Source organism: Nelumbo lutea, chromosome 8, assembly GCF_056320005.1.
Source record: "Nelumbo lutea isolate HS-2025 chromosome 8, American lotus-T2T, whole genome shotgun sequence".
Lineage (NCBI taxonomy): Eukaryota > Viridiplantae > Streptophyta > Magnoliopsida > Proteales > Nelumbonaceae > Nelumbo > Nelumbo lutea.
This window is the reverse complement of record NC_142691.1, coordinates 7264450-7290779: the sequence shown is the minus strand read 5'-3', so window position 1 is coordinate 7290779 and position 26330 is coordinate 7264450. Positions and strand designations below refer to the sequence as shown.

Genomic DNA, 26330 nt, shown 5'->3' with positions numbered 1-26330 from the left:
CTCTCTCTTCTCTCTCTACTCTTTCTCAAACTCTGTTTGGGCAAGTGAGAAGAACAACGAAACTACCAATTGAACGAGACTGCCATGATGATCTCCACCATGCTCTATTGGTTTCCTAAAGCTCAATCACCACCGTTCATCCTATGGTTCTCCTTTCACCACCCTTGCATTGTCGCCATTGCCACCAACGCAACCGTCTCCAGCTTCCCGTTCACATGGCAAGTGAAACAGAGTCGAGAGCCTATGGTTTTAGTTTTCTCAGGGCAGAAATGGTGGCAATGGTGGAAATGGTGGGAGCTACAACCGTGGTGCATGGAGGAGGTGGTGGTCATGGTGGAGAAGGAGGAGAGTCTGGCGACAAGAACAAGACGGAGGCAATTTTGGCACTAACAGAGATCGGGAGGTCTTTGGATAGTATTTTGTTGGATCTGGCTTCAGCGGTTGAGGCTGGAAGAATTACTGGAGAGATCGTTCTCCATTACTTTGATCCGGAGAAGTCACTGGTATTTCGGCGGTTGCTTCAGTTTTGGTGGTTTTCCATTACTTTGATATGGAGAAATCACTGTATTTCGACGGTTGCTTCAGTTTTGGTGGCTAGCTTGATGATTTCTTCTTGGTTAAGGTCACCGTGACCTTAAATAAAAAAATATATAAAAAACTTTTTATCACCAAAACTCCGTTGTTCGGAAATTGCAGTGACGACGATGGTGCTTGGTCTCTACTTTTTGGACGTTCTATTTAGTTGAGTGAACCTGCACATATGCCTTAAAACAAGGGACAAAAAAGATAAATTTAATTTTTGTTCTTAAATTTGAATCAAAGGGTAAAATGGATATTTCAACCATTCTGTTCATATTTAACGATACTAGTAAGACTTAGGGCTTGTTCGTTTGCTCTTAAGTCTGACATCTGAAAGTGCAGTAATTACATTAAGAGGTATATTGGTATTGGTGAACTTTTCTTTTCTCTGAACTCTGAATGCAGAGAATGTTGTTCTGAATTATAAATTCTGAAAATTATCAAATATCTATTTTGACCACATATATGAGAGTTCATGTTTGTCTTTTTGGGGGTATTATTAGAAAACAAAAAGTTGTATGATTGAACTTTAAGAGATAAGAGATAAGAGAAAACAAACAACCATTTTTCTCTTAAGGTTAAATGATTTCTCTTAAGAGATAAGAGTTAAGAGAAAACAAACACACCCTTAAACAATTTTTAAACAATAAGAATATACTCAATCAATTTATTAAACCATAAGAGTAGTTTAAAAAATTTATCCAAAATTATTTTAATTTCAAAGTAACGAGAGACAGAGAGGGGTCAGCTTGTATAATTTATGTGAAATATGAACCGTGGTTTAAGAGAAGTCAAAGTTCAGGAAAGGTTGCAGACCAAAAAAAGGGTTCAGGGGAGCAATTGTCGAAACTATTATGACAGGTTAATTTTATTAAAAAATAGGGATTTTTGGGGACCGACCGCTCCGGTCTGATCGTTCCAATTTTTCACTTACTTTAGATGCCGTATCTGCTCCTTACAATACGCGCCTCATACCGATTTCACAGAATCTTGACCGCACATCGAAAACATTTCTCGTATTTATATTTATTATTCATGGAAAAGTTTTCAATACAGGGTGGGATGTGGGATGTTGCTTTGAGGTCAGTGTGAGACGCGCTCTATAAGAAGCATATCTCAATTCAGCGATGACTCGATGAGTTGAAAATTCCCTCGCCTAAAATCCGAAGCGAACGAAACATGGGCCTGCAACTCTAACTGACAGACGCATAGTTACACACATATAATTTGCAATGGTGAACATGATACTCCACTCTCTCTCTCTCTCTCTCTCTCTCTCTCTCTCTCTCTATTTTTCTTCTTTGTAAAATTTTCGCTATTTTTTTCTTTTCCGTTTGCATGTTCTCTGATTGTTAATGATAGATCTTCAATCGATTGGTTTGGTTCTCTCTGTTTCAGTTTTCCATTTCTGCCATCAATGACACTGATTCCAGGGGTCAGTGGGAACCTTTGGCCCCCACCAAGGAAGCTCAGGTGTGTGCTTTTTCCGTTTTCCGTTTTTCTCATACTATTTTGCTTTAGCGTCTCATAGTTAAGCTCGCTATGCTCATAGTTAATACCTAATACTCTAATTGCTTACGTTTTGCGTTTAAATTCCTTCATACCCGTTTTTGTCTAGAATATTGTATTAATCTTTGAATCGTACTGGTTCAATTTATCGGAAGCTAGGTAAAACCCAGAAGACTTGTGGTGAATTATGTAAAATTTTGTACAAAATTCACTCATTGTGACTTTGAACTTGATGCCCGATCAGTACTTCCTGTAAATATGACTCAGAACATTTTGTTCCCACCATTTGCAAGGTTGAATATGGGATTCACTAGCTTTTTCTCTTTTCTTTCCATTTTTTCGTGTAAGAAGTTCAGTGGTATAATAGGTGACTGGTTGAGCACTAATTTGAACGAAGTGGCATTTGGTGCTAAATGGATGTTTAGTGCTACCGTGAAGAATTGTTGGGAGTGTCACACTCGCTGTATGTTATGGATGGAGTTGAGTGACGAAGCCAAAAGCTATTGCACTGTGTTTTATTGTTACAAAAATGTATTAGAGTACCGTATTTTTAATATTTGGTGTTTATTAAAGTTTAGAGAAGCATCATTTGTCCTATATCAGAGAACAAGAGGTCGTGCCTTTATTGGGATTCTTTTTATTATTGCCTCAACTGTTTTATCTTAGGGTTCTATAAGGGAATGGCATGCTAGATACCGATACTCTTTTGATTGAGAAACGTATTATATGAACAAAAGCATGAAAAATTTGAGAATTAATTTAGAAATTCAAGGAAACTATGATGTAGGATGGTTAAGGCTCTTGGCATGGTTATACGTTACTTGGTTTATGTGTTGACAACATATGGCATGCTTTGCTTGATGGTAATGATAAAAAGCTGCAATTTGATCCATGGAGTTGACCTGATACTTCAGTGTATTATTTTATTTTTATTTGATATACTTTAAACATATAAATGCACATGGTTAAAGGAAATTCTTTGCATTACTTGGTTGACAGTGCTGAAAAACTTCTTGTGGTATGCTTTCTTGATTCTTTTTCTTTCTTTCTTTGCTTCTTTTTCTTGCTTCATTTTCATTCCTTATGTTTTCCGTTTTACATTGTATTCCTCAAAGATGTCTTTTGTTTTTTGAATGTTCCAGGAATTTCATCTTTCACAAACTTACCACGAAGGACTCCTTAAGTTACAATCCAAAGAATATGCAAAAGCTCGTGAACTTTTAGAAGCTGTTCTTAAAGATCCTCTGATATCGAGTGCTCAGGTTCTACTAATTTCAATTAAACTTTAGACAAGTGTATGATCATTTTCAAAAATAGTTTCTTACTGACATTTTGTTTTTGTTTCTTTTAGGTGGATGACAGTGCTAGTGATGGTCATATGTTACAGCTGAGGTTTGGAATTTGAAGCATTACTTAGCTATTTTGACCTTTATTTTGAACTATTATCGTAAAACTACTTTCTTATTCTATTATTTCTTTGAACACTTTTGTAGGGTTTTCTTGTTTTGCATTAGAATCAATATCACTAGTATTTTTTCTTCTTTTTGAATATTAACTAAAATATTTTAGCAAGTACATGTATTAGGATAAAAAATGCCAAGAGAATTCAACGGGTTCCAGGATTGGTTAAAGAATGGGCTTATAGCTTGGCTAAACAAGGGGTGCATAGAAGTCAACTGTTTTGAGCATAATTGTAATGTTGATTGGGGAGTGATAACAATGCTGTGCTCTCAATTGTGTAAAAAAATGTATAGTTCCTGTTTATATTAATAAAATTGTCTTTTCTTTGTTGCTGATAAAAAGGAATGATAAAAAATGGCATGCCAAAAGCCAAAAGCTGCTTTATAATGCACTGCACTTTATACACAAAAGTATCCCAGTTAAATATAAAATCTCTCCTCTTGAAGGATCTGTAGATGAGTCCACTCCATAAGAAGGCTACTGGTTTCTGCACAAAGATGAGCTAGAGGCTTCTTATTTACTCCAAAAATTTTATAGTTTCTTTCTTTCCAAATACTCTGACAGATGATAGTGGGAACCATGGTCTATACAGAAGCATCCCTAGGACCCTTGTGATGGAAGGGTGTGGAAGAAACATGACTGGTGTTCTATTGGATGATTTTTTTTTTTTTTTTTTTATGATCCAATTATTAATATCTTCCACAAAAATTAGTTACTTAAGATGTATTGATTATTCAGAGCCTTGTTTGTAGCACGTATGCTAATCAGTTGGTCTTGATGAATTTATTTCAAAAAAAAAAAAAAAAAAAACTTTGTTCTACTTGCTTTCTATTATACCATATGTTATTTGGCTTGCTTTTTCCCTGTAAGGTGTATTTTGGTTTTTGGTCTTGTCTTTCTTCCCCCAAGAAAGAAGCCTTTGTGTGTCTACTATTAGAAAGTATTTTGGTCCATAATAGACTTAAACCAAACACTGAGAACTTTGTAAAGACTGTCCTACAAGTCAAAAGTAAGGAAGGTGCTGGCTACCTCTGGGTCATAGTCACAGTGCTGATACTTGATACAAGGTACCAGGGTTTGCTTTACTTGAATTTCCTTTAGGCTGTTAATGTGATAGAAAATTAAGAAAAAATAATGGATTTTAGAATAATTAGTCTCCCACCCCCCAAAAAAAAGTATTTAAAAATCTGCTATACTAATGAAAATCTCGTCAGAAAAGCATACTGCTCTCTGGATTCCAATGCTCTACTTTTGAAGTAAAGCTATAGAACACAGAAATTAGCGCATCTGCTTTTATTTTTTATTTTTCCTTGTGTCTGGTATCTAGCCACATCCTTGGAGATGATTATGTGGGCATAAATTCAAATATTTGTTTTTTTATTGTAATATTCCCTCCCATCTATTTTCCTCTTCTTTTCTATTCATAAGTTCTTTACAGGTTTTTGGCACTGAAGAATCTTGCCACTGTTTTTGTTCAACAAGGCTCTCTGCATTATGAGAGTGCCCTTCATTGCTATCTTCAAGCAGTAGAGATTGATACCAAAGACTCTGTTGTCTGGAATCAGCTTGGAACATTATCATGTTCTATGGGTTTATTGAGTATTTCACGTTGGGCATTTGAGCAGGGGCTTTCTTGCAGCCCCAACAATTGTAAGGATTCATTTAGTTCTTTTGCCTCTATGATTTGATGGATCTATGAACTGCTTTCTATTTCCATTGCTAATGTTTGATAGTGCCTTCCTGATGATAATATATTCTTTTTTTTTCCTGAGAAAATCTTTTTTTTTTTTTAGATAAAAAGCATTTGCATTAATAAAACAGGGAATAACCCCAATATACAACAAAATACTGTACAAAATGCAAGAGCTCCTAAAAATAGGAAAGGAGCCCAGTCTCAATCAGCCCAACCAACACTCTTTGGACAGATAAGAGCAATCCTACAAATCAAACATGTAGTGGGCTGAATGGAGAAGCAATGGAATTTGTAGATTATAGAGGTAAATACGCTATTGGGTGTTTGGGAATTAATTTAGGATGGTAATATCATGTGCTGAAAAAAAGTTGTGTTTTAAAGGTTTTTAGGTAGGGGAGCAAAATCAGTTGCAGCTGCAACCATTAGTAGCACAAGATGGGAGAAGCATGTGGTGCTTGTGCTCAAAAATACAAGCTGAGATTAGGGGTATCATAATTCATAAGGAATAGCAGGACACAATTTCTACTCAAATCACATCCATTTCATCTCTTAATTAAAGACATATAATAGATTTATAAAGCTCTGAGGTAAGCTGAACAGAATGAAATACTTGATGACTGAAAAAAGGATTGATCAACACTCAAGAACTTCTAAGCTCACACGAATTTTTAAACCAAGAACACTTTTCTGACCTAATATCATAGGAACGAGAAATTACTAAAAATAACAAACTGTGAGTTTACTATAAATAGTAGTTATGGCCTTATGGTAACTAATATATATGATAACTGTAAATTGTAAGTCTGAAGATTACGATAAATAGTATGATTATTTTTACTAAAATAGTATATTTCTAGAATGAATTATGACCAATTATCACCTCCTAACACCATGATGACAACTGCTGATTTCCCATGAATTCCTTGAATTGCCGATAGCCAGTAGTCTTCTTTTTACTCTTTTTTTGAGAGAAGGTAAAGTATGATTATATTAATGAGAAAACCAAAACATGTACAACAAGATGATGCACACAAGTTGATCAAAAAAAGAAGATGCACAGGACTGATCAGAAACTGTCCTGGCAGCACTATATGCTTGTTGGTTTGAAAATTTTAATAAATTATCATGCAACATAATTCACTCAATCAAGTGATTGAGTTTTTATTATTTTGGGTAAGCCCATTCAGGGAATCATACGGATTGTTCCCCTTAGTTACATCTCCACAAGAAAGTAGAAAATACCTTAACTTAGAGAAATGACTACATAGAACAAAAGAAATGAACAATAGAGTACTTCTTAAAAAAAGAACTTTTCATTTACATTTCTTTTACATCAAGTGTACAAGAATGAGAAGAAAAAAGAAAACACAATCGAGAAACTCTACAACAATACATTTCTTTCTTTCTTTTCTTTTTGATGCAAAGAAGATTTCCTTCTCACTTCTTCCTTCACAATAAGCTGTAGTCAATCAGATGAAATTCTGAGACAGCCTTAATCCTCTGGGTTTTGTATACAAGAAGGGAACCGCAGTCAATCAAGTTGAATATTTAATAGTAGACGGTTTTTATCCCTTTGTGCTTCATTTTCATTTGAAGGGAACCATAATCAGCCCTTAGGAATTAGACTATAGATGGTTCAATTCCTAACTTGTCTTGATAAAGGGACCATAATCAACTAAGTAAAAGCACCTGGTTGTAGATGGTTTATTTCCCTATATTTCCTTTCTTAAAAGTAAAAACAAAAGAGAGAGGAAGAGTGATACATAGAAGAAGACATATATGGGAAGTATTCACGGAGAGGACTTTCCTTTTCCTACTTGTATTAGTGAGACTTCTTTTTCTTCCCTGTTATTCCTTGAAAACTTCTCTTTTCTTCTCTCTTTATCTTGGCCTTTCTTAAGAATCCCTTGAGACACAGTTTTCTCCGAAGAGAAGAGACTCTTAATTTCCCCTCAAGGTGCTTAAATAGGGAGTGGGGTAGTTATGCAACTACTTCCTCCCCCTAGGTGAAGGACACCTGCCCCTCCCACTTAAAGAGAGGGAACTCCCATATGGGACATCTGTTTTTAGTTTTGATGATTTAGCTAGCAGACTAGCCAACCCGCTTATTTGGGTTATAAATTATTTAAATATTATTTGGATTAAAAAAAATCCTTCAACAACCTCCCACCCTGTTTTACAAAAAAAAGTTCCCATGTATCATTGCCCTTTTTTTCTTAGATAACTACCATATTTATTTATTGTTGAATAAATTTGCAAGTAGCTCTATTATTAGCTCATCATTATCGTTTTTCTTAAATAACTGTCATATTTGGATGGTGGGTGCAGGGAACTGCATGGAGAAGCTGTTAGAAGTCCTGATTGCTATTGGTGATGAGGTTTCTTGTCTTTCTGTGGCGGAGTTGATTTTGAGGCATTGGCCATCACATTCTCGTGCTTTGCATGTCAAAAATACCATTGAGGAGTCAGAACCAGTTCCCTTTGCACCAAGAGGTATAGATAAATTGGAACCAAAGCATGTCAGGCTGAAGTTTCCTGAGAAGAGAAAAGCAATGGATGAGGATATAAGTGAAGGGGTTGCATCGAAAAGGTGTAGTCAGAATATAGAATTGCATTTAGCAGAAGCATCCTGGGCAGCTCTTGCAGATGCTATTTTGGGAGCCTTACTCCCAGTAAATAGGCATGGCTCTGAGCCAGAGGCTGGGCATAATCAAGATGATCAAGTAAATGACAAGCTCATCTCAAAACGTGCTAAGGTTCCTGTGCCCAATGCAGATGCAAGTGGAAGTAGTTTGGAGATTCATGAAGCATCAGAAAGCAACAGTGGGGGGGAGTTGGATCGAAGTGGGGATATCAGATTGAGCATACACTTGCATCCTTCAGATGTTATTATGGGATCTACAGAAGGAAAAGGACTGAGTGTCATCCCAGTTGGTGAAAATGTGCATCCGAGTGATTATAACACTGACAAATCTACTACTGTGAAAGAAAAAGAAGGTGGTGTATATGAAGAACATCCTCATGAAAGGCGAAGTTCTCGTCTTGAAAGGCTTAGAAGTCGTAAACCAGGGAAAGAAGAGCTGGACTTTGCCACCAGCAAGGATATGGCAAAAGTTGTTATTCAATTTCTAGAACCTTTTGTTGTTGGCAAATCAGTAACCAAAAATTCTGATCATGCTGCAAGATGCGTTCCTTGTCCTGATAATCTGGACAATACCTTATTTACCGAACATAATGACATCGGAAGGTTTGTCATGGAAACCAAAAAAAATTATGGTGCATACCATATGGGCCACTTGCTCTTGGAAGATATAGCACATAGACTCCCTCCATACCAGGAAGCCTTCCTCAAACTTCTGGAGTTGGAGAAGTTGACACGGCACTGGGGACAGGACAGGACTCCTGAATGTAGTCTTTTTCTTGCTGAACTATATTATGATCTTGGATCATGTTCTGCCAATGAGTCCAGGCGTTCAGAGTTCATATGTGAAGCACCTTATCATCTCTGTAAGGTTGTTGAGATGGTAGCAGTAGATTATCCAGTATACTCGAGTTTTGCACTTAATGTTGACAGTGATTCAAAGATGGGCACTAGCATAAGTGATCTTAACAAAAGTGTAGTGCAGTCAGAGCATTTATCTTGGAATGAAAATGATAGTTATCATGACATTGGCAGGTTATTGGCAAATAGTTTTGTTCATAAGGAGACACATTTGCATGGTTCTATCTTAAGCGGTAAAAGTTCCTTTTGGGTCCGTTTTTTCTGGCTAAGTGGTCGCTTATCCGTTTTGTCTGGTGAAAAGGCAAAAGCTCATGAAGAATTTTGTATTTCATTGTCACTTCTGAGCAATAATACAAGTACACATAATCCTCCAGGTTCTGTGGTCCTCCCACATTGCAAGCTTGTCAGAGAGTTATCCCCTGAAAGAATTCTTCATGAAATTCACCTATTGAAAGTTGATTCCTTATTGAAGAAGACTATTGGTGAGATGATTGATAAAGAAATGTATTTGGAATGTGTAAGCTTGCTTTCTCCACTTCTCCTCTCTACTAAAGATGTTTACCTTGACTTATTACCTATTGCCTATAAAGAAAACGAGGGAGTAGCATCAATTGAATTATTGGCATTAGATGTTTTAATCTCAGCATGTGAAAAGGCAAAACCAATGGCTATTGAAGCATATTTGAATTGTCACAAGCGGAAACTTCAAGTTCTTACTGTTGCTGCTGGTATGGCAGAATATCCTGCTTCATGTAAAGCCCTCAACAAGAAGTCGATGTCAAAAACAGTTCTTACTTCTGAATTAGAATCAGTAGAATCCACAGGCAAGTACTGGTATAACTTGGTTGTAGAGGAAGTTAAGGCAATATCCCAAAGTGTGTCACAAGTGAAGAATTTCATTGATCAATCAGGCACTTCTGTAAGTTTACTGTTTTCCTAATAATTATGATTTTAGTCTGTAGTTATGGTCTTTTCTCTGAATAGGGTCAGAATTTAATTGTAGATGGTGAAACAAATAAAAAACACCTTAGATAGATGTGAAATGAGGTGATTACAAATGCTACCATACTTGCACTACTAATACTTAGCTCAAATCTTAGGCATCAAAGTGTTCCCCTTTAGGTGTTATTAGGTAGTTGAACATTGATTTATATTGAGTGGGGCCAAACATTGGGAATTCTTATGCCATGCTATGTCTTCAATCCACCTCTCTTTCTTTCACCATCCATGTGTCATTAGTTGAGAATTCATTCAAATAGTTTCTTGCCTATGTTTCTTAGTATATACACTATATTTGTTCCCAGAGCAACTTCTTGAAGATCTCCCTAGGGGATATGGAGCATGAAGTTTCGTTATTTGGTTTAGTTAGAATAGGCATCACTTCAAATCATGAGTTCTAACTATTTTCTGACTTCTTTAGTATATAGGGTCTGTTGAATGATAATCACTCTCTGCTTGCAGGAAGGTTTTTGTGTTCCTGTTGGTAGTATTGGCAATATTCAATCCTTGCTCTTGACAGTAATGTGCAACATTGTGAGCATACTCCTGTGTAAGAAATCCTCTGGGTTAGGAACTGTGGATCAAACTGAACAACAGGAAAGCCGTTGTTTTGTAGATGCAGCCATTGCATTTTGCAAACTTCAACACCTTGACCAAACTGTACCTGTTAAAAGTCAGGTAAGCCTTATCCTGATTTAGATATGACTTCCCATTTAGGTTAGTCTTTTATTATCCTTTTAATCAGCTTTTGTTTTGATTTATTATCCTAGGTTGAGCTAATTGTGGCGATCCATGACTTGCTAGCTGAATATGGACTCTGTTGTGCTGGTAAAGATAGTGAGGGGGAGGAAGGAACGTTTCTTAAGCTTGCTATAAAGCATCTCTTAGCATTGGATATGAAGCTCAAGTCTGGTTTCCATTCAAATAAGGGATTGGATGGAACTCAGTGTGATGAGTTGCTTTCCCATAGTTATCATGTAACGATATCACAAAATGAATTACCGTTGAGTGCTCCTTTAGGTGTGGAAGCAGTACTTATTGGAAAACATGAAACTGGTGGAGCTGAGAAGGATGTTCTGGAAGAAATGACTTCAGAAGGTGTCTTGGCTCATGATAGTCTAGAGAAGGAAAATGCAGGAAGAGAATGTGGAAAGCATGACAATGATGGCAAATTCCAACATCTTAAAGGAGAACAAGTGAGAGATCCAATTACTGAATGTGGAAACCATCTTGTTGATGTTGAGAGGAAGAAGATTGAATTGGGAATAGATAATGCTTTAGACCAGAGCTTTTTCTGTCTATATGGTCTGAACCTCAGATCTCCAGATTCATCCAATGAAGATGACCTAGCCATACACAAAAATACTAGTCGTGGAGACTATCAGACCAAGGAACAGTGTGCTGATGTTTTTCAGTATATATTACCTTATGCAAAGGCTTCATCTGTAAGTAGTTCTTTGTGTTTTAATTTTCTTTACTGAACAAGGACATAAAAAGTTTCTTGTGGACGCCATAACCCAATTTTCCTTCCCTTTAATTTTCTGAGCAACAATTTCATTTCTCTGCCTCAGAGAGCAGGCTTGGTGAAACTTCGAAGAGTATTAAGAGCTATACGTAAACACTTTCCGCAACCACCACAAGACATTTTGGCTGAAAATTCAATTGATAACTTTTTAGATAATCCTGATTTATGTGAAGATAAGCTCTCAGAAGAGGCTGGTTCTGATGGGTTTCTTGAGTCTGTAATGAGTATAATGTTTCCTAAAGGAAGAACCCTCAAACAGTGCAAGTCATTATCTGTATGGAGGTATACCTGCATGTGTAGCTTTGTTTCTCTATGTTTTGTGCAATTCATGTATTTTTCTCATCTCATCTATGACCACTCACTTCTCCGATTATTATGCTTGATACTTCATCTTATTGATGTGTTAATATTATCTCATTGCAGCTCTGAGCCATATTCAGAAGTTTATGGTAACTTGTATTATTTTCTTGCTCAAGCTGAGGAAATGAGTGCAACTGATAAATGGCCTGGTTTTGTACTCACCAAGGAAGGTGAAGAATTTGTAGAGCAAAATACGAACCTCTTCAAATATGATTTACTGTACAATCCTTTACGCTTTGAGAGCTGGCAACGACTTGCAAACATCTATGATGAAGTAAGATATATTGTTACAAGTAGTTTGCATTACTCTGTAAAAAGTGCACTTTATTTAAACCCCACTTTGGTGTAGTTGGCAATTTCGAGCTACAGTGCTCCTTGTTTTTTTTTTCAGAAAAAAAAAACTCCTTTGTTTCTTTGAAACAGGAGGTGGACTTGTTGCTGAATGATGGCAGTAAACACATAAATGTTGTGGGATGGAGGAAAAATTCTACTCTGCCTCAAAGGGTTGAGACAAGTCGAAGAAGGAGCAGGCGATGTTTATTAATGAGTTTGGCTTTGGCAAGGACTCCAGTTCAGCAGGTCATTCTCTGTCCATGTTGCTGCAATGATATTCTTGGCAATTTATGCCTGCCAGTGGTCATGCCCCCTTTTTACGTTAAAATACTAATATTATAGGATACTGTTACTCACCATTCTGATGAAATTTGTTTGGTTCCACTGTTCCAGAGTGAGATACATGAGTTATTGGCATTAGTTTACTATGATGGCATTCAGAATGTTGTACCATTCTATGATCAGCGATCTGTTACACCTACAAGAGACACAGAATGGATGATGTTCTGTCAGAATGCAATGAAACACTTTGAGAAGGCTTTTGCACAGAAGTACTTCAGCTTGTCCTCAACTATTTTCTTGTTTTGACTCTTTAAGTTATTAAATATTTTGACAAGAGTATTTGATATTCTTTCTGAATGTAGGCAAGAATGGTCATATGCATTCTACTTGGGGAAGCTTTGTGAAAAGCTAGGATATTCACATGAGAAATCTTTTTCATATTATGACAAGGCTCTCACTTTGAATTTGTCGGCAGTAGATCCTGTGTACAGGATGCACGCATCACGTCTCAAGTTACTTTGTTCATGCGGTAAACAGGATCTAGAAGCCCTCCAGGTTACTGCTCTGAGCATGTCTTTTCTTCTATCTTTATTTCTTATCCTTTTCCCCTCTTTTTCATTGGTAATTATATCTTGCTTTTGTCTAATCCATTTTGCATTTTGTTGTTTTCTTGAAAGTTTTTTTCCCCACAACTTGAGTTTTTTCTTGATATTTTCAGTGAATAAACAAAAAAAAAAAATACTAAGCATATGTGGATTGTGGAGGGATATGCAAAACAAAGGGAAGAAAAAAGAAAAAAAAAAGGTCCCTGAAATCTTTAAATGTACCACCTCTATTCCCCAAAAAGAACACCAGGTAAAAACAAAGTCCCTTCTCTTTTCTTTCTTTCTTTCTTTCTTTCTTTTTTTTTTTTTTTTTTTTTTTTTTTTTTTTTTAAGTCAGACAAACCAAAGCCCAATCCATGAGAAAGCTGCAAGCATATGCACATATATGAGTAAAGGACCTTTTAACAAAGTTCTTTCTGTTTCTGTCCTTTTCAGATGGGACAACAAGTAAGGATGCTCCCCTATTAGTACAACCCTTGTCATTGTTTGTCCTGTGTCCTGGACAATTCACTGGGAATGTCACAAAGTCAACATATTTATGTCATAAGTTAAGGTTAAATTTTGACTGGTGCTGCTTGGTAAAATCCAGGAGTGTTGGGCATGGGTGTATTCAATGATCTTGATGGAAAACTTTTCAGTACCTTAGGATCAGTTGCAGATGGTTATCTAGTCAGCAGAATTTTTGGCATTTCTGCAAGGTTTGAAATATCCTCTTGTAACCAAGTGGGTAAATCTATTAGCAGAAAGGAATTGTCAACTGGCTTAAAACTGGATGCTATGAAGAGAAGTACTATGGCGATTAAGATTTCTGGTAAGAGAAGCAAGATCATTGGCAACATACTTGAACTTCTTCTTCAGGTGGATTCCAATAACTGCAAACAGTCCTAGAGGACACTAGTGACAATAGGAGTCCCAAGGGATAACCTTAGATGGGTTGTACTGGGGCCTGGAGAAAATTTGTAAATACTTGGTCTTAAAATATTTATCTTCTGTTGACAAAAGTGTCTGGGTCTTGGAGCTTTTTCTGCTTGCTTCTTAATAAAGTTATTTATCCTCTGTTTCTTATAAAAATATTTATATCATCAATGTCAGAAGAGAAACATTTGCTAGATGAGTTGTTTAGGCAATCCAAAAGAATCCAGAAACATTTGAATGTCAACAGTGTTGGGGACCTAAAAGGACTTTATCTACCTTTTTATTTTTATGTTCTTGGGGCTACACAATGGGGGTAGCCTGTCCCCCTACTCATAACCCCCAACTCTGGTGACAGTGGGATTTGATCCCAAGTCTCTGGCTCTCTGCTATAAGCCTACAACTAGCCAGAGATCTTACCAACTGAGCCAGTTGGAACCGTCATATACCTCCTTTTACATCTATTTACAGCTCAAAATCTCTTTCCATGGTATCCAAAATAAAACACCATTTTGAGTAAATTTTTGCATTACTTGGAAGTCTGGATGCCCAATATCACCATTGAAAACTCCAAAATAAAGTGGGCTCTAGGGATAATGTAGTGCATAGTTGCGAAGTTTTGGCCAATCCAATACTGGAGGATGTATAAATTGGCTACAACATCGCCATTTTTGTAGTGGAGAAGCCTAATTGGCCTGATTAGGAAACCTTTTCTCAGACTAAATTATTAAAATATAAGCAAATATTTAGTTATCTGATCAATCACTGATTACATAATTGATTAGTGTTTTCTTTGTTCATTTCAGGTTGTTGCAAAGTATTGCTTTAGTCAATCAACGAAGGAGACTGTAATGAATATCTTAGGTGGAACTGCTGTTGACATTCCGCAGTTGCCAATGGATGATAAGGATGAAAGCAAACAAGTTGCTTTGGAGGAGAGAAAGCATGTGGAATCTTCTGATAAGGACAAAGTATGGTACATTCTATACAATGATTGCCTTTCTGCCCTTGACATCTGTATAGAAGGGGATCTCAAGCATTTCCATAAGGCAAGATATATGCTTGCCCAAGGATTTTATAGAAGGGGGGAGAGTGGGGATTTGGAGAGGGCAAAGGAGGAACTTTCATTTTGCTTCAAATCATCTCGCTCCTCCTTTACGATTAATATGTGGGAGATTGATGGCATGGTAAAAAAGGGAAGGTATAGAGGTTTCCTTCATTTCTATTTTCTAAATTGAAGTCAAACTAAATGTTTCATATTTTCTCAGAAGTGTTGGTAGAAATGGCTTTTTGAGTATCATATGCAATTAATGTACCTAACTTTAATTTCTTTTTGGCTATAAGGCGAAAAACACCAGGCCTTACCGGAAGCAAAAGGGCACTGGAAGTTAACTTACCAGAAAGTTCTCGGAAATTTATTACCTGCATTCGGAAGTACACATTGCTCTATTTGAAATTGTTGGAAGAGACTGAAGACTTGTGTACCCTTGACCGCGCTTACGTATCTCTTCGGTCAGATAAGAGGGTAAGGGATGAATTACTTCTATTCAAGTATGTTTTACTGCAGAAGGTTTTGTAGGAAGGTTCAACGGCAACTCAGTTTAGAAAATTTCACCAAGCAGTTTCATGTTTGAATGCAGTTTTCATTGTGTCTTGAAGATATTGTTCCAGTTGCCCTTGGAAGATATATTCAAGCACAAATTGCAGCTATTCGTCAAGCTGAGAACCTTGGATCTTGTGCTGTCAGTAGCTCTGTTGAGCATCTGATGGAGAGGATGTTCAACTTATTCATGGACCAGGGAAACTTGTGTACAGATATAAGCAGTTTACCTGAAATCAAGAGTTCAGAGTTATTTGAGAATAGTTTCTATGGGTAAGTGACATGAATGCTATGCATTCCTCTATGGTTCAATTTGGTGTATATGCTTTTTGACGGCTGTTTCCTCATGGCAGATACCTCCATCAGTATATCAAGTCATTAGAGAGGGATGTCAAATTGGATATTCTTGAAGGAATAAATGAGAAGATCCGGAAGCGTTTTAAGAACCCTAAACTTTCAAATAGTAATTGTGCTAAAGTATGCAGGCATGCTTCTGTAGCTTGGTGTCGATCTATTGTGGTGAGCTTGGTCCTGATCACTCCATTGCGTGCTGAAGGCTCAAATGGAGCTCAGGTTTCTGATCCAGCAGCTGGTGGCTCAGAAAATAATGTACACCTTTGTGTTGATCTTCAAGAGAATGAGCTATGGCATTCATCATTTGAAGACCCAGCTACTTTAAAGGACCTTGAAACAAAATGGAACCATGTCTTGTCCAAAATCAAGAACATCATAATAAAGAAAGCATCCGAGGAAAATATGGATACTGCCAATGCTTTATTAAGATGTTCATACAATTTCTATCGGGAGAGTTCCTGTGGTATTCTTCCATCAGGCATTAACCTGTATACAGTGCCATCTCGGTTGACAGTAGAAGGCCCATTTCAACCAGGCATGGATGGGGTTGACATTGTTGATCTCAGCATCCCTAGAAAGCTTCTTCTATGGGCATATACGCTGGTGCATGGTCGTTACTCAAACATATTGGCTGTTGTAAAGCATTGCGAAGAAAATGCAAAGGTTTGTGACTTAATATCTTAAGTTTAATAAAATACTCTAATGCTTCTTTGAGTTATACAGTGACATCTTCCACAAGTTTGATGGAAGAATTTAAAACTTGTCATCTAAGTTATAATTATTCTGGCTTTGGTGGCAATAACACAGTCAAGGATGAAAAGGGGAATTGGGGCATCATCTGCGTCCTCACATACAACGGTTCCATCTGCTGCTGCTGCTAATACAGGTATCCCTAGTATGCTAAATTAATTTCGTCAGTCCCTTTATGCGTTGATTTACACTTAAACGCATGTTGGCATCTATACAAATTGCATACAGGTGGTGGTAAAGAGAGAGTTAGTCATGAGGAATGTGTTGAAGCTGAGGATAACCAGTCAACTAAAGTGGTTTCTGCTACTTTGCCTGAGGTTGAGGGTGATCGAGACTCAAAGCCCTCTTGTTCCAGCGGGTCCCATAAAACTTCACTGGTTGCTCCACAACTCCAACAATGTAGCAACACCATCAGTGAAAGGAACACTTCCAACTTGCAAGAGGGAGGAGACAATGACAGCTTAAAACAGTGACTGCCAAACGCTGTCAGGTTACTGATTCGTTTGGATGGCGCCATAATGGTGGGGCTCTCGTGCAGTATGCACGTCAAAAAGTTCTATGGACGGTTCAGTCTCATTGTATGTACAGATAAGCAACAAAACATTGTAACAAGCGGCCTAATTCAGAGAAAAGCAAAATCAATCCCGTATACGAAGTGTGAAATTTCAGTATAATTACCAACCCTTTTTTTTCATTAGTTTAATCCAAGGTTCAAAGTATCGGCCAATACATATCATTTCGGGAGCTTCCTGATATGCCCCTACAGAGAATGTATCGGGGTTGATTGGTTCAGGGGGTGGAGTCTTAAACTGCCCCCATAAACCGGTTTTGAAAAAAATAAAAAAAGTAAAAAAAAGTATCGATATCACCTGATATGCCGGCGTATTGATATTTAGAACTTGGTTTAATCATGGATTTGTACCCCATACGAATCAAGCAAAAGGTATACATCCTAAACATTTTGTTGGTTTAGGTCGGCTCCCAATCAGCAAAGGGCTCTCTGCCTTTGGCCTCAATTTGTCGAGGCACAAGCCTCATTTTGTTAGTCAAATAAAATGGAAAAAAAAAGACATTTAAAATATATCAATGTATGTTTTTCTCAGGAAACTAAATATAAGAAAGCTCTATACTTGGCTGTTTGGTTATGTGATCTTTAACTATAGATTAATACCAATAAAATCAAATAACACACCCAAAAATCTCTCCTATATTTGTCTCAACCCAAAAGAATCTCCCATTTCTTATGGTTTCCTCCAAAATCAATAAAATTTGAATACAATTAACGTTAAAATTATTGGAAGTGTAAAAAAAAGAGAGTATTAGAAAGATAATTTTAAGAGATGTAGATTGAAAAATTAAGATACGCATGTTAAGTCGATTCTTGTAAATCCTAAAATTCTTAAGAATCACATGTTCATGTAAACACCTTGTAATGTCATTACTAATAATGCATCAAATAATGTTTTAGTTCCTATTCAGCTATAAATTTGAAGGGTTCAACTATAATACCAAAAAGATATGACATCAGAAAAGTTATGGTCAATCAGCTGGTATCACAAAAGAGGTGATCAATCAGGTGGTATTAATCAAAATTCATGAGAGTGCTTTGATTGATCAAAGCTTTTCTAGTACCACGTCTTTCTAGTATCATAGATTTTCCCTTCATCCCTAATGTTTTTAAGACATTTAATGTTTTATAATGTAATTATAGTTACGACTTGTCAGAAATTTCGCTTAGACTTTTTTTTTTATTTTTCTTTTTAATTTTTGAATGCAAAGTTATATTAGTATAAAAAACCGAAAACTGTAATGTGGGTTACCGGTACATCGGTTTGGTTTTTGAAAAAAAACCGAACTGGTCGGTTCGGTTAAAAAAAAAAAACTTAACCGAACCGTGAGCACTTATGCTTTGTTTCGGATAATAGCCTGCGTTTAGTAACTGTAGTTGGGCCTTGGACGAGCGAGTCATTCACCCAACAATGAGCACCAGAGCATCATTTGTAATGGGAGTATCATCTCTTCTACAAAGCAGATGCCTTTGGTCATCCCAGTGGAGAGCTCGGAACTACTCTGTTCGCTCCGCTCTTCTTCCCCCTGACTTGCCTCTTTTAGCAGAGACCGCTCGCATCTCTCTCACTCCCAAAGAGGTAATAGCTTCAAACTAAACTTTTCCCACTCGCTTAAATTTAACTATGAACTCTTCCATGAAACTGCAGGTGGAGGAATTCGCCCCCAAGATTCGACAAGTTATAGATTGGTACTTCTCTTATGTGGTTCATCTCTCATCATTAGCTATATATGTATGGTACTTCTTATTTTCTTTGATAGCTATGAATTGCCTTTAAATACTATTTGATTACAATAGTCTATATAGAATCACATACTTCAGTAGCTTCGGAAATATATGTCATAAAACATCGTACTATCACCACCATGGCAAGATGATAGAAACTGGTTCGTGGTAATTATAATGGACGGTTCCACTAATTAAGAATCGGGTTGGAGGGATTTTGTTTTTCCTATTATGATACACAAATCCCATCAATCTGTATTTGATTAATTGAGCGTATTAGAAGTCCATCTCAGTTCTACGCAATGTGATCCGAGTTAATACCTACACTTTTTATACACTTAGGTCTTAGGGGGTGTTTTCCAATATGTATGATTTTGTTTTTCATGTTTTTGCTGATGTTGCAGTTACTATTGTTTGAAAAAACAAAATTCATACACATTGACGAATACCCTCTTAGTGAATATGTTTACTGAGGGCATTAGACTAGGATGAACTTTGTGATCCTGCATGGTTTAGGCTCTTAACTATTTACATTAATATGTGGCCAGTTATGTCAGTCTACATGATTGTAAATTGTATTCAGTGTTTTAAGAATATGTAACTTTTGATATATAATTTTACACCTTTAAATTGCAGTCGACAAAGTCATCTCAAAGACTTAAATTCTCCTTCAGTTTCTTCAAACTGATTGTGTTAATGAGAACTTATATTTCTGCCTTTTCCCTTTTGTCTATATGTTTAATATTGGTCATGCTCCAAATCCTACCTAAATTTCATCAGGTTGTTTTTGGAATATAGTGCAAACCGCAAAGTGTATTGGTTCTTTTCTCATCCATGATTGGGAAAATTATATATAACTTGTGTCTTGATTCTTGGGATGACAAGCATGAGAATATGGGTCACGTCTGAGAACTTCCAATTAATGTAAGACAATGCTGAGGTGAGGTTGTACCCACTCCATCGGTCCATCCCTCTCAACACCCTGAATAGCGTGTACCATCACTGGTATTGGCAATTCTTCCCTCCAAGGCTATGCTAGGTTCCCATTGGGTACTCATATTAAAATAAAATTCCAATGGCTTCATTGAAATATTCAAAGGAAAGCTTGTTGCCTAGAAGTATGTCCAACAAATGGGTTTCTGTTTTGGAGGAACTTCAGTCTCAATCAAGTTGTCTACCTCCACCACCAGATCTATTCTCTTCATTGCATCCACTGTTGGTCTGTAAATTGCATTTGACATGGCTATTTGAGATACTCTACATGCAAATTCCTAGGTTTTGTTGATCCACAGTACACCAACTCAATGGTCAAGGAATCTCTATTGTGCAATTTACACATTTTAGTTCTTTCTTGTTTGAACATGGATTGACTCATGACCATGTTGATTCGTCAATTTTGGTACTCTATACTTCTCAGGACATACTTGCTTTGTGAGTATACACCATAGTAATCAAGGGTAAAATTGAAGAATATGATAATATGAGAAGAGGTATATGCCTTGTGCCTTTTGCCTCAGGTTGCAGGACACAGATGCCTCAATGGATGGCCCTGTAAAACAAAACTGATGGTTAGATTATATATGTAAAGGTGAAAATGTAATTTTCATTTGATTACAAGAAGGAAACTGGATTACTGATAAACTGGAGATCTCTTGTTTGACCAAGAGTTTGGGAATTTGAGACTTTGAGATTTGAGTGGAAACCCAGAGTTTTCATGTTCTTCTTCAAATAAGAAAAAACAGGGAGGTGCTGCCCCTTTTATGTTCTCCTTTAGAACAAGAATCTGGGGGAAGGGTCTACACCCCTTACTTCATCTTGCTCTTATTAGACAAAAATAGGGGTTGGCAGTGTAAAGATTGGCTTTATTGTTAATTTGCTTAGTACTTAATTATATTTTGCTTCCTTTAACCTACACAAAATCTCCTTGGTGGGGTTTCGAAAAATAGCTTGTGCAACCCCCTGCAAGGAGACATATTTACAGCATTTAAGTGGCAGATACTCTGTCAAGATTTTGAAAATTTCTAATGTGTTGGGGTACTTTTAGCTAGTAAAAACTGCAAGTTATTATTTGATATAAACTCTCTTGATTGCACTTCCTGTAAGTGCTGTTCTCCAATGAGGACGGTGGAGGATAGGACTGGATGGCCCAAAAAAAGCCTTTTCTGTGGCAAGAAGGATAGGACTTTGGACCACTTCTTTATTAGATGCAAATTCCTGGGCAGGTCCAATTGAGCTAGGATTATATCCTAAGCAGTTAAAACTTCAAATTTAAATATCAAGATTCAAAATTTATGGAAATAAAAATTCAAAATTTTGCTGTATATAAAGTTCTTTGTGGGGGAAAATGGGGCCAGGAGTGGAGCATTCCAAATTTTGTTCATGCTTTCCAAGCAGTTAAAACTTCTCAAATTCAAATGTCAAGATTTGAAACTTATGGAAACAAAAATTCAAAAATTTGCTGCATATGAAGTTCTTTGTGGGGGAAATGGGGACAGGAGAAGGGGTGGAACCAGGAATTTTTCATGAGGGGAGCCAAAACCTAAAGTGGATTGTGGGAGGCAGGGGGATAAATATGGACGTGCCCATGGGTGGGTGGGTGGGGGGGCAACCATTGGGATGGGGAGTCGGGGGTGGGTACATGAATGACTGCATTAAAAGTGGACATTTCTGTGGACCATGGGGGGGGGGGGGAGGGGCAACCATTGGGATGGGGAGTGGGGGGAGGGTACATGAATGACTGTATTAAAAGTGGACATTTCTGTGGACCAGGGGGGGGGGGGGCATGGCTCCCCTGGCCAGGAGTGGGGCACTCCAAACTTTGTTCACGCTTATTTATGCTTTGACACTCTGAGCCCAACTGCTTCACTTTGGCCTCTTGCCTTTTAAAACCTTGGTAAAATACATAAAATAATTAAAAGAACTAATTGCATTAAAAAATGAAAATGGGAACTTGTTGAGGGGAGAACTTATGGTCATTACTAATTATTTTAAACCTTTGCCACAGTTATAAAGAATTTTGGCTCATTCTTACAATTGTGATGGTTATTATCACTGATTTTTGCTTCTTATGACAGGTTTGGACAACTCCAAGCTGTTGATCTTCAAAGCATTGAGCCTGCACTTAGAGCAGGTTTTTTGACAATCAACTCTGCTCATATATTACGTATGCACAAGTTGATTAGGAACTCAGTTTTAGTTGACAAGGGTGTCTGCCTCCTGTTGGTAACAAATTCTGTTAACTACATACCAATGTCAGAATTGGACTGGATGTGAAACTGTTTTGATCACTGGATCATGGTATCAAACTGTCCAATTGTCATGTTCAACCATTCAACTTGCTCAAATAAAAAATGCAAAAAAGGAAAAAAAATAAAATAATTCCAGATTATCTTTTAAAGTTATTTTATATCAAAATAAGCATAAAAAAAAGGAAAAAATAGCAAATAATTCCAGCTTATAATAGGTATTAACCAACCTATATGAGGTAGGTTTGATAGCCAACCCCATATAGTGGGGATAAGGCATGGATGGTGATGATGAGGTAGGTTTGATCAAGATTTCTAAAAACCAGCCAGCCTAAAATCTGTTTTAGCTGCTGGTTCCCAGTTCTGGTCCATCTGTCTGGTTTTGTCTGTCTTGACAGCTTAGTTAAACCATGGATTTCTTTTGAAGGGAATATGGTATTGGATAATTTGCACTAACTTTTGTCAATTGATTTTTCAAGAAGTAATTGGTGCCCATTGTCATTTTTGAACAAGGAATGCCTTCTTCATTATGATACTAACAGAGATAATATAATCTTGTGATTCATTTAACTTTAGCTAATGGCTCATATCTCATTTGTCTCCATAGTTTAGACTTCAGACACAAATCAGATACCATGTGCCCTTCATGTGAAGCATCCCCATTTTTTGTCATTGTCTTCTCCATGTTCATTTGGTCAGATTACACCAGGTTATGTTCTATTATGTATCTGATGCCACCCTGCCAAAGTTTGTTTTGTGTTTATGCATTCACGAAAATTAATGCCTTAGGTGACTTATGTACAAGCAATTTGATGTGGCTCTGGTCCCTCATGCTAAGCTTCTATATTCTTTGTTTACAGATACTGAAGGTGACAATCTGCGGAATGATGTGCCTGAAACATTTGAGAATAGGTGGTGAAGATTTTAATCTTATTTCTTGAGCACTTTAACACGTTACCAGCATAATTTGATGAGCATTATTATGCCTTAATCAAGCTCAATGTAACTTCGCTTTTGGGAAACAGGGAGGCCATGTTAGCTGCAGTTCCAAGCTTTGAGGAGCCATATATCAAAGTTCCCAAGGTCTTGAACAAAGAATAGTGCTGTTTAGGTAACTGTTCATTTTTCCCTTGGATTCCATTCCGTAATCAACACATTTTCTGCTCTAGCTCTTACATTATGTCCTTGAAATTTGAAATAAATACTGGAGAATTAATGACCTGAACTGTAGAGATTTAGATTGAAATATAGAGAAAGAAAAGAAAGATGCACCTTTAGGAGAGGAAGGGAGGGAGGGAGACTGATCTAAGACCAATTCCAACTGCTTAGGTAATCCAATAGATAACCCATAGGGAAACTCAAATAAGGACTCCAACACCTAAAATAACTTCAATAGCACTTCACTAATTCTACCGCAATTAGCTTATTTTATAGAAACCAGAAATTAAAAGGCCATTACCCAATGTTGGTCCTAGGAATCACTAAAAATAATAAATTACAATTTTACTATAAGTAGTAATCATGGGAATGACAATCAATGGTAAATTACCATAAGTTGTGATTTTAATTTTTCCCAAGAATAGAAAACTTCAAGGACTTAAAGCCTTGTTCTCGAGACAAAAAAAATAGAAAATAAATTAAAAACTGAAAAAACCTTAAATTCAAAACATCCTAAAATTACAAAGTTGCCATTGGTTGGGTAATTGGGAAAACTGGTTTCTCTCTCCATTGGTTCTTTTCCAATGACCCAGTAGGTGAGATGGCCAGTTAGTATCCCTCTAAAATAGGAGGTGTGGGATCAAACCCGCAGAACTGCAAACCCTTTGTGGTATGGCCAGTGGGCTTCACGTGCACTTTGTTCTATCCTGACACTTGGTTCCCCTCTAATGTGTACTATATAGTACCTAAAAAAACTCTACATTGGTTCTTCCTTGTGTCTAGGGGTGGATTCGAGCTGAGCTGAGCTGAATTTGGCTATTCGAGCTCGGCTCATAAAAAAACTGAGGCTTGGCTCGATTTGAGCTAGAAACTTGAGCTCAAAATCTCAAATGTTCGAGCTTGACTGTGAGCCAAGTCAAGCTTTTTACGAGCCGAGTTTGAATAGCTCGTGAAAAGCTTGATTCATGTCCACCCCTACTTGTGTCAATGCCTGCATTAGTAATGGCCTAGAAATTGGAATTCTCAACACATTTGAATGGTATCTGGGAGTTATCACTGTATCACATTTGTGATTCTTTGTGGAAAAGGACTTAGGTTCTACTTGATTTATTTGTGTCATCTTTCCAAATTCTCTGTCTCCAGAATAGTCTATGTTCGTTATAACATCTGAGGAATTACTAAAGCGTGTCTTATATTTAAACAATTATAATGTTCTGGATATTGAAATTCACATATTTTGATCATTAAGACAATTTAATTTGGAAAATAGTGATGTACGGTTTTTTTAACTTCTTTGTTGTGAAGCTTCCACTGTCATTGTTTTTTATTCTTTTCTTGTCTTTGAGGATGAACTAATTTCTCTTAATTCATTTTGTATCATGTGAACACTTGTCAGGTCTTCATCCGGAAGACACAACTACTGGGCCACAACAAAAACATTTATGGAGATGAAGGTTGCAATCTCTTGATCTACCGCAACCTAGCACTTGGTTCTATTTGATTTACGTGGTTCACAATTTGCCTCATTCTTCAATTTCCTTTTCCATGAAATTAATGCTGAAAAATCTTGACATTTTGATCTGTTTAATTGTTTGAGTCACCCAGAATTAGCGTACAGGTTCTTTAGAAATTGAATTTTTTTGTTTAGTAATCGAATTTATGTATGCTTTGCAAGCACAATTGAATATGACTAAGGGACCATTGGATTTAGGCTTCTTACTTTATTGGTTCTATCCATTAGGGTTTAAAATATACCTACCGCTATGCTTTGTTCTATCCATTGGATTTAGGCTTCTTACTTTGCAAGCACAATTGCTTAAACATGGGTTTGTTGAAGTATCTGTCTGGGATGCTTCAATTGCCCTTGTGTTGGGGTTAGATTTGATGGGTCTTCCGGTCCCAGCATTAGATTTAGATGAAAAGTTTGGTTGGTATTGTTTGTCAATCTAAGCAAAACACCGTCTTCATTTATCATTCTAGGAAAACGAAGGGTGCTTTGTAAGGCTTGGACCCAACTATCCTCATTTAAGTTGCTCCTACGTGACTAGAAAATGGCTACCGAGGGGCGAGGAGCTGCCACGTTCTGGAGAGATGGGATTTCATCCTCACAAAAATGGTGTTCTCATCATCCTCCTCACAACATTTTGCAGCTGTGCATTGGAAACATCTCCGCACTTACATGTTTTCATTCATGGGAAGATATTAGACTATTATCAATGCACAACTGTGAAGTGTTGTGAGAACATTTTTGTGAGGACGAAATCTGGATTTTACTCTTGACAAACCCCAATGATCCTGACGTTATACAATCACTCAGCTAATTAAGCAGCACAATCTGGCCGACAACATTTCTGCCTTCTCCACTGCAAACGTGAAGAAACCTGGATCACAAGAGTTCTTGGAAAGGCGATGGACAATTATGGTTGATGAGAAGAAGCTCATAAATGAAGTAGTTGGAGCCACAGAATTTGGTATAAATTTCAACTTTGGTCTGTAACATCAACAATTTAAATGCAAGGCCCGTGACGCAAGTTAGCCCATTTTGTGTTCTACTATGTCTATCCTGAAGCAAAACAGTAGTAAATGCTGGAAGAAATACAACGAATGTTGCCTCTTGAGATATCTCTGGAATGTGATATTTCTCTATTTCCTTCAACTGTCTGATATAGTGATATTCCGCTCCACCATCTCTATTGTGTTGGTGTACTCTATAGGCCATGCTTAATAGCTAGATCTTCTGATCACTGATCAATAGCTCAGCTATGCCACCACTCTCATTTGAAATAAAAAACCTAACTGATCTGATATATTGAATTTATTTCAGACCAGGGCATGTTCCATTTTCACTGAGGGTTGGAGCTGAATTGTTGTGTGATCTAGGTAATGTGAGCTCCAGCAACGTATTCAACATTGATACCGTTACAAGGTCAAAGAGAGTGAACTACGGTGTAGGAAAAGCTCTGTCGGCTGTTGAATTTAGACAGCCTTTTTTTTTTTTTTCCTTTCTCCGTCGGATTTTACAAGGAGACGCAAGCTGTGACCAGCTAGTAGGTCCTATATATGATTGAACCTAATCAAATCTATGCATTTCGCTTTCCAAATAAGATGGAGCCGTAGCCGAGAAAAATTTGGCTGTCCAAGTTTGACAGCCTGACTGTCCACGGACTCCC

The 26330-nt window shown here is 37.1% G+C and overlaps 2 protein-coding genes across 4 annotated transcripts; both read left to right on the top strand.

Moving 5' to 3' along the window:
• Positions 1–1629: 1629 nt before the first annotated feature.
• Positions 1630–17113, top strand: LOC148842461 (Tetratricopeptide repeat (TPR)-like superfamily protein). Its single transcript, XM_088957732.1, has 19 exons — positions 1630–1814; positions 1978–2052; positions 3231–3350; positions 3440–3480; positions 4988–5199; positions 7571–9663; positions 10206–10421; positions 10514–11188; positions 11315–11550; positions 11692–11902; positions 12052–12207; positions 12355–12512; positions 12606–12798; positions 14567–14961; positions 15105–15285; positions 15401–15633; positions 15714–16377; positions 16522–16600; positions 16693–17113. Exons 1-19 carry the CDS (start codon positions 1812–1814, stop codon positions 16935–16937), a joined length of 6186 nt encoding a protein of 2061 aa, XP_088813858.1. The 5' UTR covers positions 1630–1811; the 3' UTR covers positions 16938–17113.
• Positions 17114–18360: 1247 nt separating this feature from the next.
• On the top strand, positions 18361–24879 carry LOC148842460 (glutamyl-tRNA(Gln) amidotransferase subunit C). 3 transcript variants are annotated; one of them, XM_088957731.1, is made up of 6 exons: positions 18361–18611; positions 18681–18721; positions 21832–21887; positions 22863–22914; positions 23028–23113; positions 24557–24879. In XM_088957731.1, exons 1-5 carry the CDS (start codon positions 18444–18446, stop codon positions 23101–23103), a joined length of 393 nt encoding a protein of 130 aa, XP_088813857.1. In that variant the 5' UTR covers positions 18361–18443; the 3' UTR covers positions 23104–23113; positions 24557–24879. The 3 variants fall into 3 exon arrangements, 2 of the variants coding, with proteins under 2 accessions (XP_088813857.1, XP_088813856.1); XM_088957730.1 differs by having other exon boundaries at positions 18376–18611; positions 18681–18769; XR_016103257.1 differs by lacking the exon at positions 21832–21887 and having other exon boundaries at positions 18376–18611; positions 18681–18764.
• The last annotated feature ends 1451 nt before the right edge of the window (positions 24880–26330 follow it).